This window comes from Lytechinus variegatus, chromosome 2, assembly GCF_018143015.1.
Source record: "Lytechinus variegatus isolate NC3 chromosome 2, Lvar_3.0, whole genome shotgun sequence".
Lineage (NCBI taxonomy): Eukaryota > Metazoa > Echinodermata > Echinoidea > Temnopleuroida > Toxopneustidae > Lytechinus > Lytechinus variegatus.
Genome location: NC_054741.1, coordinates 3,866,420 through 3,882,833, shown reverse-complemented (window position 1 = coordinate 3,882,833; position 16,414 = coordinate 3,866,420). Strand labels below are relative to the sequence as shown.

The window sequence follows — 16,414 nt, the reverse complement described above, 5'->3', positions numbered from 1 at the left end:
GGGGGACTTCCTTTTTTGTTGTGTATATTATTGAACTTGTTTTAAAAAGGACTGTACATCAGTTACATAAATGAAGGGACCTTATAATAATTTATAGTCGATTTATTAAAAATCTTAACTGAATTCAAGAGAAAGGTTTTAGTCCGAGAAAAATTGGCACATCCAAAAGATTGTCGCCCCCCCAAAAAAAAAAAACTCTCACAAAGATACAAAACCGGGAGGTACTTGTCATAAGTGCCAAACAAACCTGGGTTGCGACCCTCCCCCGCCAATCCAAACTTGTAATGACTGCAATAAAAACACTTCACACAAGCTTTGAAATGCCTTTTCAAACAAGCCTTTATGATTAACTACACATCAGTAACTATAACATGTAGGGCCTACCAGTAAAAAAAAATATAGCAAAATGACCAATATGAGATATTCCTTAACATTAAACAGTTTCAGGAAACTTTTGATGACAGTCAAGGGACGGTCAAGTGGGGGCTCCATTCCCCACTTTTTTTTCCAAATACGTGTACAAAAACACAAAAATGACCATATGATTGTGATTTTTTGCATGTTCAGCCCCCGCCCACTTTAGGCTCAGCCCCCCCCCCTTGAAAACCATTCCGTGGCCCCTGAATGGGAGGTAGTTGGATGTAGAATAATAAATGAATAAGTAGGTAAATAGATAGATATAATTATATGAAGATTCTTTTACTATTTTTTTTCTTGAATTTATTCAACGCTTCATTAATATTTAATTTTCTGACTTTTGCAAAATCATGTTGACGCTCGGGAGATATTCACTTGTATTATATCATAAGTCTATTTGAATATCGTAAGAAACTGATTACCGGTAGATGTCCTTTGCTTTATCATCATGAGAATCTCAGTCACAACGATGCAGAAAACTAATCAAAGAAATCTTTGTACATTTTATTTTTTATGAAAAAAGACGAAATATAGTAATAAGTGTGAATTGGTATAGCTCATCATTACGAAGGTTCGTTATTTCGAAGGTACATTCATTGATCCGATGGTTGATCCGTAAGTCATGTACGTTATTCCGGAAATGACATTACGTTCGATATTCAGAAGGTCGGTTAATCCAAAAGCGAAAAAAAAAATGTGTGTTATTCCAAAGGCTCTTTAAACCGAAAACAAAATTAGGTTTATTATTCCGAGGCCCGTTAACCCATCGACTTCTTTAGTCATTTACACTTTTAGGACTTTGATATTAAATCTGAAAAATAACAAACCTTTGAAATAGCAAACCCTATTTTCCGACTAAAAAACCCTCCGAATAATGCCCAGAAGGTTCGGCGTAACGAACTCTTTTCATCTTCGGAATTGAATCCTGGATGTTTCGGAATAACGAACCTTTCGTAATAGCGAACGTCCACAATAACAACCCTTCAGAACACGGCGAGCGTATACAACGGAAAGCATAGAACTTAAAAGACAAAAAATATATATATCACAGCATAAATTTTATAGGCACGATGGCACGAAAGCGAAACGTGGAATGCAAAGCTCTGGAAGATTTACAGAATTTATGACAAAACTAAATGTAATTATGATATTAAACAAACAAACAGTGCTTGCTTTATTCATGCAAGTAGTACATAAAATACAAGTAATTCAATTCACACACCAGCACTCAAAGTTTAATATTGAGAATATGCCTGTGGCAAAAATACTCTAACATATGTAATTTATATACCGGCGGACAATCTTCTTAGATAATATTACAAACTGAAGAAACAAGTAAAATATCATTGAATATTTTCAATTAATCTAAATAAGTTAGAGGTGAAAATGATTGTTGAGATGTATACGAGTATCTGATTTCAGTTAACAATATTTAGTGTTATTTGTTGACAAGATCTGTTTATCCATGGAGCTAAACATAAGGATAAATGAATAGTTGGATATATTTAAAAATATTTTAATTGAATGATGAATAACAATATTAACATATATATTACTATACCATACCAATAATTAGAATAATGAAATGATAACGATAGCAACAATATAATGATGGTAATAATAATAATAATAACAATAATTATGATAATTATAGCTGGATTTATAAAGCGCTTTTACCCGAGAATACAAAGAGGTGCTATTATTACCCCGGCTTTAGCTCGAGCTACCATCAACGGCGCTCTGTGCATGCAAGGAATTACACCTGCCGGGTACCCGTTCACCTCACCTGGGTCAAGTGCAGCACTGGATTTCTTGCTAAAGGAAAAAAAAGCTATAATAATGCTAATAATAATAATAACTATACTAATGATAATGAATATATCAATGTTAAGAACAATGCTGTAAAAGTTTAAATAATGACATAAATATTACATATTTGGTAGGACCAGGGGAGCGTTTCATGAAAGGACTTGTCAGACGTTTTATCCGACAAGTCCCATTTCATCCGACAGTTACCATAGTAACAATGCCTCTCAGCCAATCAGAATCAAGGAAAGATGTCACATCTGACAACTTGTCAGACAAAAATGTTCATGAAACGCCCCCAGGGGAACTGATTGCGGATTTGACTTCACTCAATGTACACGAAAGAGTTAATGTACAGATTATTCAAGATGTTGCATTAGAGGAACTTCTAATTCCATGAGGCCTTATATCCACTTTTTTGGGGAAATAAGACATTGATATAAGATCATTTTCTAATCTAGCTTGCACTCTTAAAAGTTTAAACAAATGTAGTAACTCAAATTATAAAACAAAACAAAAACCTACATGTTATATCACTTTTCCATGGAAATCTGTGTGCAAGTTCAATACTAAGAATATTCGTTCTTGCATTGGTAAAGGTTGTTAATTTCCAGCTGGAAATAACATTTTATTACAAATTATGTTTATGAATGGCCCCTTATTGTACGGGTCATTTGTATCGTACTGGGTCGACAACAAAATGTTCAAATTGTGTCCAAGTCACTAACTTCAATCAACGAATGAAAATTACTCTAACTCAATAGGGCAAGGAGACGATAAGATTTTGTATAAACTGGCACTGCAAATAGATAAATTATACAATAAACATACCCTGTCCAATTGATGAGACAGAATCCCAGGTGTACAACCAATTAACGAGTGGGGCGCCATTGAGAGACGTATTTGGCTCCCTCGCGATGGGTCAGATGCATAAAAAATAACAATTGCATTTGCTAGGCTTTTGTTCGATTCCATAGGCATAAAAAAGAAGCGAGCAAATGTCTTTGCTAGTAAGCTAAAGCAATTGCTAGCATGTGCTTGATGATCACGCTATTGCCAAAAAAATTAAAGCATTTGCTTGGGGTTTTTTTTCAAGCGCGGTCAGAGCAGCTTAAGCGCTAGACAGCTGGCCGTCTGTTTCGAGGAGTTTTTTTTTAACATTTTGAATTTCTTTTTGAATTTCTCTGTAATTGGTGAGTGGGGCCAACGGAGTTCAGCGGAACAACATAACAGAGACCGAAGATTTTGGTCTACTTAAAGCGTATGCTTGATCAGGGTGTTTGCGTTGAGAGAGAACCCCAAGGTGTACCGTAGCCTACAAGTACATGTTTTCTTCCTAGTAAGAGCAAACCAAATGCCAACTATATAATTTCATTAATTAGAAACAAGTTAAAGGAATAGTTTGACACCACGTCTAAGGAATATATGTTGCATGAGATAAGCGGTATTTTGCACTGCAACACATCTGCAATGCGAGTCCTTCCTTTGTTCTGCGAGTCGCAACAGCGTGACGTCGCTATTGTTAAAACCGCTAGCACTTGCTTTCTGAAGGCAAGATCAAAAGGGTTGTGTTTACGAAATAAAGCAATTGTTAAGGCATGATCTTTTGCTTGGCTAGCAACTGCTTACAGTACTTGAAGAAATTGCTTTCCTGAAATTACTACATATACTTTTTAATGAATCCGACCCAATGTCTCACTCCAAACCACTGATCCGTATACAGATCAGTGCTCCAAATTCTCATGAAGGGTTGGCAGCCCTGAGACTTGCTGAACCTGCTGTACATGCTGAGGGACTTGCTGAATCTGCATCATGCTCATTACCAGCTCTGCATCGTGAGGGATCATGGAAGCAACCAAATTACGGACCGCACTCTGGTCATCCGAGTGCGGAACAACCTGCTCAACAATCGAAATCGGAACCGGATCATTGGCGCTGGTTGTCGGTATACCCGCGTGCACGGCTGCTTGCTGAATGCTGCTGTCACCACCCTGTTGCTGCTGCTGTTGATGGTGCCGTTGTTGTTGCTGCAACTGTTGATGGTTACCGATGTGGTGACCGGCATGGTAGTGATGATCGGCAGTGATGACCTCTGTAATATCGCCACTGCTTGTGATGATATGTTGAGCGACACTCGGAACTGTGTATTCGATTATCTCTTGGACTTGGTCCATTGCGTTGTTTGCATCGACATGGATAGAGGTTGGTATGGGATTATCGATCTGTGCATTAAAAATAAAATAAAACAATCATAATAAGAAAAAAATACTTCTTTTTAACCGTCTTGCAAACTTCCTCGTCTTGATTTAATTTATACGACATAGAGATGTATTCACATCTACTTCCCTGAGCATAAATTATGAATCTCCCAACATGACAAAAAGATTTTCAGTCAAATTTCTCCCCAAAGGAAATTACCTTACTACAGTTGGGTCGATTGCAATTTGCGGCGCCAATAGTAATTCGTTCTTGTTTTGTTTTTTTCTTTGACTGTGTTAATAATTTCTTTAAATATAGACTTCCATATTGCACAATTATTGTATAGATATCAAGTATTGCCATTTGTAGGGAAGAAAACAAGTTAAAATGATTATAGAATTTGATTGTACGACTGTGGGAAATTGCAACATAAGCGATCAAATGGTTAAAGAGGTGATGGCAACAGTCTAGCCTAGATCAATATCTGAACCTCCCACTTCCCAGAAACCAAAGACCAACCAACTAACCAACCTACCCGTGTGGCAATGATTCTATGTTCCTGATGTTGGGAACCGTCCTGTATGCCGTCGTTGTTCTGGATGATGTGGACCTCCTGTGAAGCCACTGCTGCCGCCAACCTACTGAGCGCTGACGATCCTACTGATTCTTCTTCAGACAGCCCTTTGGTAACCATCATCTGGCCACCAGAACCAAGGACTGTATGCACGGGAACCTTCAGGTTGAAAGCGAGACATTATAATGATTACCATTTGGGAAGGCGTTGGTTTTCATATGCCACTCTAGTCTACACCCAGTTTTTAGTGGGCTTATATCAGTAGAGTATTCTTGAATGCTGTAAGCGATGTTTGCCGAGCTTAGCTAGGTTTATAATTATGGTACATCTTGGCTGTTTTGGTGGTTTTGTGCCCAACACCTTATATCTAATGTTATTATTATTACATGGTATCCCGATTGGCATGCTGCTCGTTTATAACCATAATTCTGCAAGTTGAACGTAGAGATTATCTAGTCATGTGGAACATGAAGTCGGATGTAGTCTGCCAAATGTTATATAGTATGCATAATATTACATTAGACAGAGACCAAGAGCAGATGAAAACTCTTCACCATTTGCATACAGGCATATTTGTTACTCCAACACAGAATGTTCACCTTTGCATATGACCCTCTTTCCTGAAGGTTCACACTACTTAAGCTTACCAGTTGTCAGACAACCAGAGAGAAATCATTGGCTTTTGCCTGAATGAGAACGTATGCTACTTCTTTATGGTAATTGCAACTCGTCATTGCTGGCAAAATTTAAAAGATGGATTGAGATATTACTTAAAATCACTCGCCAAAGGAAGTACAAGACAAGATAAAAAATACTTTCTTTTCACGTTTAATACCCTCCCAAAGCACCACACCGCAATGCGCTCGCCCGCCCTCATTCATTCCCTCCAGTATAATTTTGTCTTACCTCCATTAACACTCCTTCGGGTATGCTTCCTCCCGCTTGAACTTGGATGGCTTGAATATTATCCCTATCCTGTAGGATTGATATAGTAGTTGTCTGTTCCATCGGTTGTGTTTTCTGCCGTCTGGTCTTGCCAGTCTTCGCCAGTTTGAGTTTGAAATTTGAAGCCTTGCTCATGTTTCGCTTTTTGCCCGAAGGTGGTCGGAGTGGCGCTGGGATTGAATGCTTGTTGCTGTTGACGATGTTGACGGGACACTCGGGCATCTTGTCTTTGAGCTCTTTCTGGTGGGTGTCCATGTGCTTCCACATATTGCCACTGTACGCAGTGCTCCATCCACAGATGCTGCAGTGGTAAGGACGGATGTTGGCGTGTTTGCACATGACGTGCTCAGAAATTATCTTGTTTGTCGCGCCTGTTGATGTAAGAAGAAAACAGGAAGTATATAATACACAAAGTCCAACCATTTAATTGACAACATGCTAAAGGCTTTAGAAATCACTACTATTTATTTCCTAAATTATGTTAATCATTTTGAGCTTTTTCTTGTTAATATTACCTTCGAATATATGAATGTGCGTGGAAGCAAACAGTAAATATTTCAGAGTTATAATTCTTTCATGATACAACTTGTGGACTTGCAATTCGATTCCGCGATCGCGTTCCACGAAAATAGAAAGTGCATCAAGATCATTTACCTCTGAAATCACAATGGGGACACTTCATCGGTCTATATCCATCGTGGGTGCGAAGGTGCAGCACCAGGTTGTTCTTGGTCTTGCTAGCATAAGGACAAAGATTACACTTGAACTGGCGGTTCTCGTTGTGGATGCGCATGTGGTAGTCCAGACTTGATTGCTTCCGACCCACGTAAGGACACTGAGGGCAAGGGAACATGAGCATTGATCGCGGGTTGGTGTACTCGTCACCGTTGATGAGAAGTCCATGCTTCTGTCGAATGTGATCCTATAAGATGGTAGCATATAATATTGATGAAAATGTAGGACAGTGATATAACATAATATATCAGATAATTGCATCAACCCCATTAATTCTGCAGAAAGAAAGTTAGTGGAATGAGACTAACAAGTAGAACTCATCGATTTATCATGTTTTTAGTATAAGCCTCGGGACTTATGCATCTAAATTGTGGGATAACATTTAAGTTTGACAAAGTAATAATTCCTGCATTTTGTACTAAATCATTCTTTAAAAATATTTACCAAATGCAATTTACCTAAAATTTTCAAAATGAGAATATGTGTTGGTTATCATTAACGGATTATATGAGGCGAAATTGTGCTCATGGGGACTTGGACTGAAAATTACCTTTAAAACAGCCTTGTCAGCACATCTGTAGTCACATGTGATGCACTTGATGTTCTTTTCCTCGTCTAAAGCATGCATTCGTCGGTAATGGACCTTCAGATTGTATGGAGTTGTGGTGCACTTCCCGCACTTATCGCACATATAGTTCTTTGCTCCTGTATGGACGATATTGTGCTTCTTTAGATCGTGAAATCGATTCGAGGAGAAGTTGCACCTGTCACACCGGTGCAGCTGCAGCAACCGCTTGTGCTCCTGGACCATGTGCAACTGCAGTGACGATTGTTCGCTTGTAACAAACTCTTCGCACTCCGTACAATGGATCTCATTGCTGCCAGTGCGGTAATGTCCATGGCTGTGTTCCGTCATCTTCTCTTCTTCGTTGAACTTGGCAGTGCATACCTCACAAACAAATGCCACAAGGCGACGCTGGAACTTTTCTCGATCCTCCCCCTGCATCCTGTGATGGAGATTCTGCTTCTTTACAGGGGGTTCAGTTTCTTTGGATGGGCGTCCAACAGGCCTTTTACGCTTTCGAGGTCTACCTCTTCTCCTTGGTTCCTCCTCATCTTCTTCTTCCTCATCTTCAACATTGTTTTGTTCTGTGTTGACATTAGCACCGTACGAGTCTACTTTTACTTTCTTATCCAGGTAGGAAGAGAACTCAGACAGATCGGTTCCGGGTGGTTTCAGTTTTTGCACTAGCGGGGTTTTTATATGTGCCAATGCTACGTGAGTTTTCAGAGCACCAAACTTTGGGAACTCTTTCCGACACCCCTCAAAGTCGCACGAGACCCAGGTTAGCATTTGGTCATGAACTTTTCGGTAGTGATGGCGCATGTTACGCCAGTGAAGACACATGAACTGACAAATAAAACACCGAAATCCTTCCATATTAGGCACATGGCATTTCATGTGAACATCAAACTCGGCCTCTGCCATTCCTATCCCATGACACCTCTCGACCTCACAGCGATACAGATCTAGACTATGTTTATCATTATATGTTTTCTGCCACTCATCTGTACGATCCCGGAGGATCCGTTTGAACACTTTCGTGGGAACCACGATATCCAATTTCTGTTTCTTTAAACGCCTTTCTTTTTTAGACTCAACGTCAGTAGCGGTCCAGTTTCGATCTTTTTTCCGATGAGCTCGTCGCTCTTTTTTCCTTGGGCGACCTCGTCGCGATTTGATATCCCATGATTTAATTTTTAAAACGCTCTTCTTTGTCTCTTTTTGCTCTCCCTTCTCATCTTCGAGGATGTTAATTTGGTCATCTTCTTCTACGTCATCTTCGCCATCGTCACTTTCGTCAACATCATCGTTGTTCGTTCCCCCTAATGGCATCCTCTTTTTTCTTTTTCTCATTCCCCGACCAAGGTGTTTCGGTTCGTCCTCTAAGTTCGCTGGCTCTGGAGATAACACCTTGTTTTTAGTCTTTACAGCATCTGCCTTCTTGCCTTTTGGTCGACCGCGTTTTTTGGATGGCAGCTTAGGAGAAAAGTTGACTTCCTCTTCTTCCGTGACTTTATCAGCAACCTTTTCTTTCTTCTTCTTCTTCTTCTTCTTATCTTCATTCTCCTCGGCTTTCTGCCCTTCATCACTCTTTCCGTCAGCTTTCTTCCCCTTCTTTGTTGGTGTGATATATTCTACCTCGATATGCTCGCTGAGAAAGTGTTGCGCAATTTCTGATTTGGCAGCTCCAATAAATTGACAAAGCTTACAACGAAATTGAACTTCTCCTCCGGCCTCATCCATCTTGATTTCATCTAGAAATTAAAACGAAACATGAAGGAATTCTTTGATTATTAATGATCAAGACTGAAGAAAAAATAGACGGCTTTGTGAAGCTAAAGCCCCCACCCCCTTTAACCCTTATTAAACTGGGGTAAATTTGACCCCCCCCACCCGTCAAACTTGGTCTCATTTGGTTATAAGCATGGTTATAAGGAAACATAACCATAAATAATAACTTGCTAGATACAATAATTTCGGGTGCAAATGAAAGTGGATGTAAATATATTATAACGCTTTGGTGTGGTACCCACTTTTTTGCCCAGTATTTATTACACCTGGGTGGAGAGTGGCAAATGCAGATAATATATATCTGTTTCTAGATTTTGAATTGCAAAATTGCAAATGATACAGGTCTTTTATGTGTCTTATACTTATACAAAAATAAACACCTTATTGGGCCTATTACGCACTCTTTTACTTTGAAAACTAAATTTGCAGTAAGAATTATATACCGGTATAAATATTAAAAAAAAAAAGGATACAGCACGACTCTGCATGGTGTAAGATGAAACGGCTAAAGTATTTCCTGGATATTATTCCCACATTTATGCACTTTAGCGTTTGGAGTTTGGTGGCGACCTATGATGACGTCAGTTTCATGGGAAAACTGAAAAGTTATATGTTAAAAAAGATAATTGCGAATATTTCAACTTTTATTTGATCACAAATGTGGATATCATTATTAAACACATGACGAAATATCTCTCAAAGCCTTATTATGTAATGATATTGGGGGAAATTAGCAAATTTGAAATGAGCGAGACGTCCTGCGTAGGGGAAGGCGGGGTAAGTTGAGCATAGGGGCAAGTTGAGCCACCAGCCCCAGGCCAAAAATGAATGAGTCAGACATTGTGGTGGTGTCATGTATTGATGACCCATTGCATAACCCCTAACCCCACCACATTGTTTTCAACTTTGAAACAAACAATACTTTTTTAGAGGGAAAAATACAAATTTAAGCCAAAAATGTAACAAAAGGTATGAAAAAGATAAGTGCTTTTTACCACACACCTGACACAGGTCTTTAAATATAATAAAGAAATAAGACTATTGTTAGTCCACGTATGGATCTTCGTTCTTGTCATAGTCTTTTACATGATGGATCTATAAGAAATGAGTGGATGCGAAATTGTCGCATTAAGTTCGAACAAGGGTCAGTTGAGCCATGGCAATTCTTATGGTAATGTATATATATTTAAAAAAAACTTAAAAAGCCATCGATATGCAGGCAGAAAGGAGGAAATTTACATGACGTTTCTTTTCCTTTTACAAGATGTATTATAGAGAATTGGCAAGTGAAAAGACTTTAAATAAAAAAATGATATGCTGGTTCTTCCCCAATACATTTTGTACATAGTTTTGTGGCTCAACTTGCCCCTCAAGGTGGCTCAATTTAAATTTTAACACCACTTTAATTTCATCCCATACACTTATGTGTACTATTTAGGTGTCTATAAGACGCCTATTTACAAAATCGGGGTTTGCCTTGTAGTTATAGCTTTCCATTCTCAATAATGGTTGTTTTCAGGGTTTATTAGTTCTAATACATGCACTTATACACATGTTTCATCTTGGTTTGAGAATTTTTTAAATCGGCTGCTCACAAAGTTAAACAATACCTTTGATATAACTATTTTGTTGAAAATAAGCGAAACTTTAAAATGCCATAACTTTCTTATTTTACATCCGATTTTGATGAAATTTTCATTGTTATGCTTGTTGAATTTTTCTCTTTTTATTCAAATCAAGTTTTTGTTGGGGTGGACTTGTCCTTTAATGCCAAACGTTTGATGCCGCAGGGATAAAATATGTCGGGCGTGTGTTTCATTGGCTATTTCTTGCACATTAGGTTGTAGACAAAAGATTCCCACCCAACTACAGACTTACTGGTCTGATATAATTATAGATATGCTTTTGAAATGATTGTCACTTTTCGCTGGCTCTTGTCGGATATTAGGAGCAGACACATTGCTAAATTTTACGGGGGAAGCAAAAATAAATGTTGCAATTTTTAGTGAAATATAGTTGAAATTATTGGACTGGCCGCGACTGTGAGAAATAACATCACGAATGGGTGTATTCCCTGAAAACTAATCTTTACTTTTTTCCATTGAGAAAGTGTGTGGGAATTTGTAAAATGTTGACTTAAAAATTGTCAAATTCTGAGGTATTTCATATTTTGAAACTGTTATCATACAATATTTCGTCCAATTTCAGGACATAAGGCTTTGAGATTTCGTGATCAAATAAAATTTGAAATATTCGCAAATCGCAATTACCTATTTCTAACACATCAGTTTTCATTTCACATGAAAATGGCGGCATCACGAGTCGCCACTAAAGGTTAAAGTTTGCGTGTGTATGCATTTGTACTTCTTTATAAATCGAAAGCTATATGAATTAATTTGCATAAAAAGTTCTCCATCATTTTTCCTCCATGGTCCGCGTAGACACATGATGTTGATAAATCGCTTGATAATCTGGTTTGGCAATAATTTTATAAGGCCCCTTTGCCAGTACATCAATTATATAATTAAGTTTATTAATATATGCAAACAGTGGCGCAACTACGGGGGGGTATGAGGGGCACGTGCCCCCCCCCCCCATCGGCTGGCAAAAAAAAGGGAAAAGGAGGAAGAAAGGAAGAGAAACATAGTGGGAAGAAGATATTCTGTTATGCTACTGTATATAAGAAACATTTTTTACAAATTTATGAATACAATTTGCTCAGGGCCTATGTCTTCATTGTTCCTGGTGTACGCATTGTTTAACTAGATATAACAGATCAACTTTTTTTTGGAACACTATAGTTTTCAAGTATATATTTGAGAGACCTGACGTTGTCAAATCAAGTCAATATACACTAAATATATTCCTGTCCGTGCTTAGTTTCGTATTAGTGGATTAGTGAGATATATCTGCTCTTCATGAATTCCTAAAATCAGTCTTTTAATGTCCTATTTCTGATCTAAATATAATTTTTTTTTCAGCACGCCCTAGCAACATTTGGTTAGTGAACTACGTATACGGTCTATAATGAATTCTACAAAACAAGCCTTAGAATGCACCCCTTCAGGTCTGAATTTCCTAAATTTTCAGCTCGCACTTCGTGCTTGCAATATTTGATTAGTAAGATGCGTATAAGCATGATGACTACAAAAAGTGCTCACGTGTTTAGATGTAATTCTAACAAAATCAGCAAGCGCTTGGCACTCGTATTAGATGACTCTGGTGAGTATACTCTCAATGGATTCCTAATATATAGTCCTTAAAATGTCCCAGTTTAGGGTCAATATATACGAAAATTTCTGCATGCGCTTCGCGCTCAAATTATTTGATTAGTGAGATACATATCCTTTAATGGCACTGTCCTTAAAATGTCTCTACTAGGTCAGTATACCTGGCAACTGAGCGTGCTTCGCGAGCTTACTAAGTGACTCAAAATTTTTGCTAGTGCCCCCCCATGCCGTGACACAAAGTAAGCCACTGTATGCAAATCAAGTTGAAGATAATCCAATAGAAAGAGAAAGGAGGGGCCAAAATGACAGGGTAATTAATGATCTAATCAGATGCTTCAATCGGGGGGGGGGTGATCCCGCATAAACTTTTTTTTTTGGGGGGGGGGGAAATCTGCCCCCAATAGTTGTGACAACTTGAAAAAGTCATATGTGATGCATTATGGAAAAGACATGCAAGCATCACAAAAACAATTAAAGGACAAGTCCACCACAAGAAAAAGTTTATTTGAATAAGAAGAGAAAAATCAAACAAGCGTAACACTGAAAATTTCATCAAAATCGGATGTAAACTAAGAAGGTTATGACAAGTTTCGCTTAATTTCACAAAATAGTTATATGCACATCCCGGTCGTTATGCAAATGCGGGAAGTGATGACATCACTCACTATTTCTTTTGTATTTTATTATAAATATTTAATATTCAAATTTTCCCCTCGTTGTCCTATGAGGAAAAGTTTTCTTTCTTCCTGAACATGTGGAATTATCATTGTTTAACATTTTATGGTTCAGTGACTTCAGTCAAGTTGGCCCTTATTGCCAAATCTGTAAAAATTGAAATATTGTATAATTCAAACAATAAAAAACAAAAGAAATAGTGAGTGAGGGACACAATCTATTCTCTCATTTGCATGTGACTAAATTGTGCATAAAACTATATTTGTGAAAAATAAGCGAATATTTAAAATGTTACAACTTTCTTATTTTATATCCGATTTTTATAAAATGTTCAGCATTATACATGTACTTGTCTGATTTTTCTCTATTGATTGAAATAAACATTTTCTGAGGTAGATTTGGCCTTTAACTCAGCGTAAAACAATTAATGTATTTTTTTAAGTGTCAAGTTTTAGAAAAAAAAGCCCACATGTAGACATATAAATTGTATTTATATTTGAGTCGCAGCCAAAGCCTGAATTAAACCTATTTGAATTTGTACAGGGATAAATAAAAAAATATAAAATAAAAATGTATATCAATGGCAATATAGGGAAGGGGAATACGAGAGAAATGTAAAGAAATTAATAGTAATGTCAAGAAGATCGATCAAACTTAAGTTATCACATTTTAACATAATGAACATTTTTAGCATAATTATATACAGTTGAGCAATGTGGAAAGGAATAACAATATCTAGCTGTGAAATTCTGTATAAAAAATGACATTAAAAAAAAAACTTTAGCCCCATGGATCTCATTCATGAAGATAACCAGTACATAGAGACCAATACGAGATCAATGTTAGGAAAAAATTATTTATGAAAAAATCAGATAATGAATAGGAACAATAAAAGACGCAGGTTGAAACTTGTCAACTGGAAATATACATGTATGACAAGGCAGAGCTAAATACAACCTGCAACCAGTTACAGTGAATAACCGAAGTCGAAGTGAGAGCTGCATGGGGAGCATTTCATCAACATCTTACACCAAGTTGTCAGATCTACAACTTTCCCTGATTTTGATTGGTTGAGAAACAAAATTACCATAGTAACCAGGCGCCTCTGAACGGCCGCTCCTAATGGGGGTATTAATGCCAAACTTTCATATGTATTTCCTTTTCTGATTTTGATTAATTTTTCGGTGTTCTGTTTGTCTGCATCTGTTCAAATCATTATTTTAAACAAATAAAGAGGGAGGTAGGGATCAAGCTATATTATATAGGCCTCATTGGCGGCAGAAGCCAAAATGAAATTTTGGGGCCGGGCGGGGGGCCGGGTCTACCTGAAATTTTGGGATGGATCACACGTAAAAAATTGGACAAGCAAATAAAATAAAAGAAAAAAACGAAAAGAAAACAGGTTATCAACCAACATTTTAGAGGGGGGTTCACCTGAATTTAAGGGATCGAGGGGGGCAGGAAACAACATTGGCAGAAAATGTTATCAACAGAAATTTTTTTTGGGGGTCCTCCCCCATCAACCCCCCCCCCCCCCCAGTGTGTCGCAGTCCAGGCTTAGCACCCCTCACCCCACTTCAGCGAAAAACTGGGAGATTTGGATGATAAAAGCTCAGTCTACTCTTCATAAAGTAAGAGCCTCTTGAAATTGAATGGACAAAATCGCATTTGTTTTGGTCTCATGGCAGCATCGTTCAATACACGCACCGTCTACTACTAGCGTTATGCCATACACTCGACTCACACACAGTTTGCGAATGGAGCGTGAAACGTAGTGTGCATGAATAGGCTCTGCACGGGCCGCCATCTTGAAACAGTTTAAACGGCGAACCAAAATACACTGATAAAGTTAAGATTTTCTCCAAACCCAGAGAGCAATTTTTCGTTTTCAATATACTAAAACAGTAATTAGATTATTTAAAAACTTACCAGGGTACCCAGGAACTGCTTTATTATAGAAAGATGAAATTCTGGAGTGAAATTCTTCGTAATTTGACCAGGTACGGCAGTCTAGATTTCTTCTGACTAGACTTTCGCGAGTCGTGAGCGTTCGCACTCGTTTTGATACGTATGTACACAGCATGCACAGAGCTAGTACAGTAGCGGTAAACAGTGCTCGCTCAGAATCTGTCGTGTGCAAAGTGTTTGCATTCGATTCGACAGAGCATGCGCAAATGGCGTCTGCTTGAACCATTGATCCAGGGGCTTTTTGATCTCGAAAGTATCGTGTCAGCATAATATTGTCAGCTCTGATCTGACGCCATCTATTGGCTCGAAAGCTTTGTCTTAATTTGCTCATCTTCTTTCTTTCTTCTTTTTCTTCGTTTTCATTTTGTTCTTATATTTTCAGGGGCCAGGAAAGCGGCCAGAGAGGATCGAGGCCGGGGGAGTGAGGGAAGGGAAAAAGGGAAAAGAGCTGATAAAAAAGAAGGGAAACATAAGAGGAAGAAGACGAGTGAATAAAATAAGAAGAGGGGAGGAAGTCTTGGAAAATAATCCAAACATCTTTCATGTCAATATATAAAATTTTCGCTCGCGCTTCGCGCTCTCATTGCTTTTTAGGTGCTATCTTGCTCAATATGGAGCTTAAAATATCAAATTTTGAAATCAATATAAAAAAACATATTTCAGCTCGAAAATCGAACTTTCAATATTTTGTTTGGTTTACAAATCGATTTTTAAAAAGTGATCTGTAAAAAGATATTTTATCGTCTGAATAATAACATTTTTTGGCAGTCCAGAGTTTTAAGATTACAAATGCCATTTCATACTTGATGTGTTCTTTTATTGTTGTAAGCGCTTAGGGCCAATTCGGGGAAAAGCGCAGTACATTTCATAGATAATAATAATGATAACAACAACAATAATAATAATAGAAATAATATTGATGATGATAATGATACATAAACCTCAATTGTTTATTTATATATTTATCTTTTTCATGATTTCGAAAAGTGCTTTGAATTTCCATTCTTCAGGTAGAAATGTTAAAAATTTCAGCTCGCGCTTCTCGCTTGCAATATTTTGCTGGTTGAAATATGATTTTATTTGATTTATTGTTTTCTTCTGCATTCATAACATTCGTATGCAATACAATTTTCATTACGTACCAAACGTAATATATCGGTAATTGATTTTGGTATGAATCACAAATAAAATAAACAAAAAGGTCATTTTAAACAAATATGATCTACTACCAACAGCAATATTATTACATTTACAGTTTGAAGGATTGTCATTATAAGCAGATTGCTTGAAAAAATGACAATCCCGGAATAATCCCGGATAATTGATGGGAGCGCGAAGCGCGAGCCGAAATTTTTGATAAACTGTCATGAAAAGGGGATTTTAAGTAGTTTGTTGTGTAATCAATATTGACACATACATAACTCGCCAATCAAAATGCGAGCGTGCAGCGCTAGCTGATATGTTTTGACGATCAGACCTCAAAAGGGATATTTTGAAAACTTTATGTAA

General features: G+C 37.6%; 1 protein-coding gene across 1 annotated transcript; it reads right to left on the bottom strand.

Moving 5' to 3' along the window:
• Positions 1 to 321: 321 nt before the first annotated feature.
• On the bottom strand, positions 322 to 15,035 carry LOC121407097. Its single transcript, XM_041598027.1, has 6 exons — positions 14,867 to 15,035; positions 7,227 to 8,995; positions 6,596 to 6,863; positions 5,903 to 6,312; positions 4,958 to 5,155; positions 322 to 4,445 (listed from the first exon to the last, which is right to left on the bottom strand). Exons 1-6 carry the CDS (start codon positions 15,018 to 15,020, stop codon positions 3,948 to 3,950), a joined length of 3,297 nt encoding a protein of 1,098 aa, XP_041453961.1. The 5' UTR covers positions 15,021 to 15,035; the 3' UTR covers positions 322 to 3,947.
• Positions 15,036 to 16,414: the final 1,379 nt, after the last annotated feature.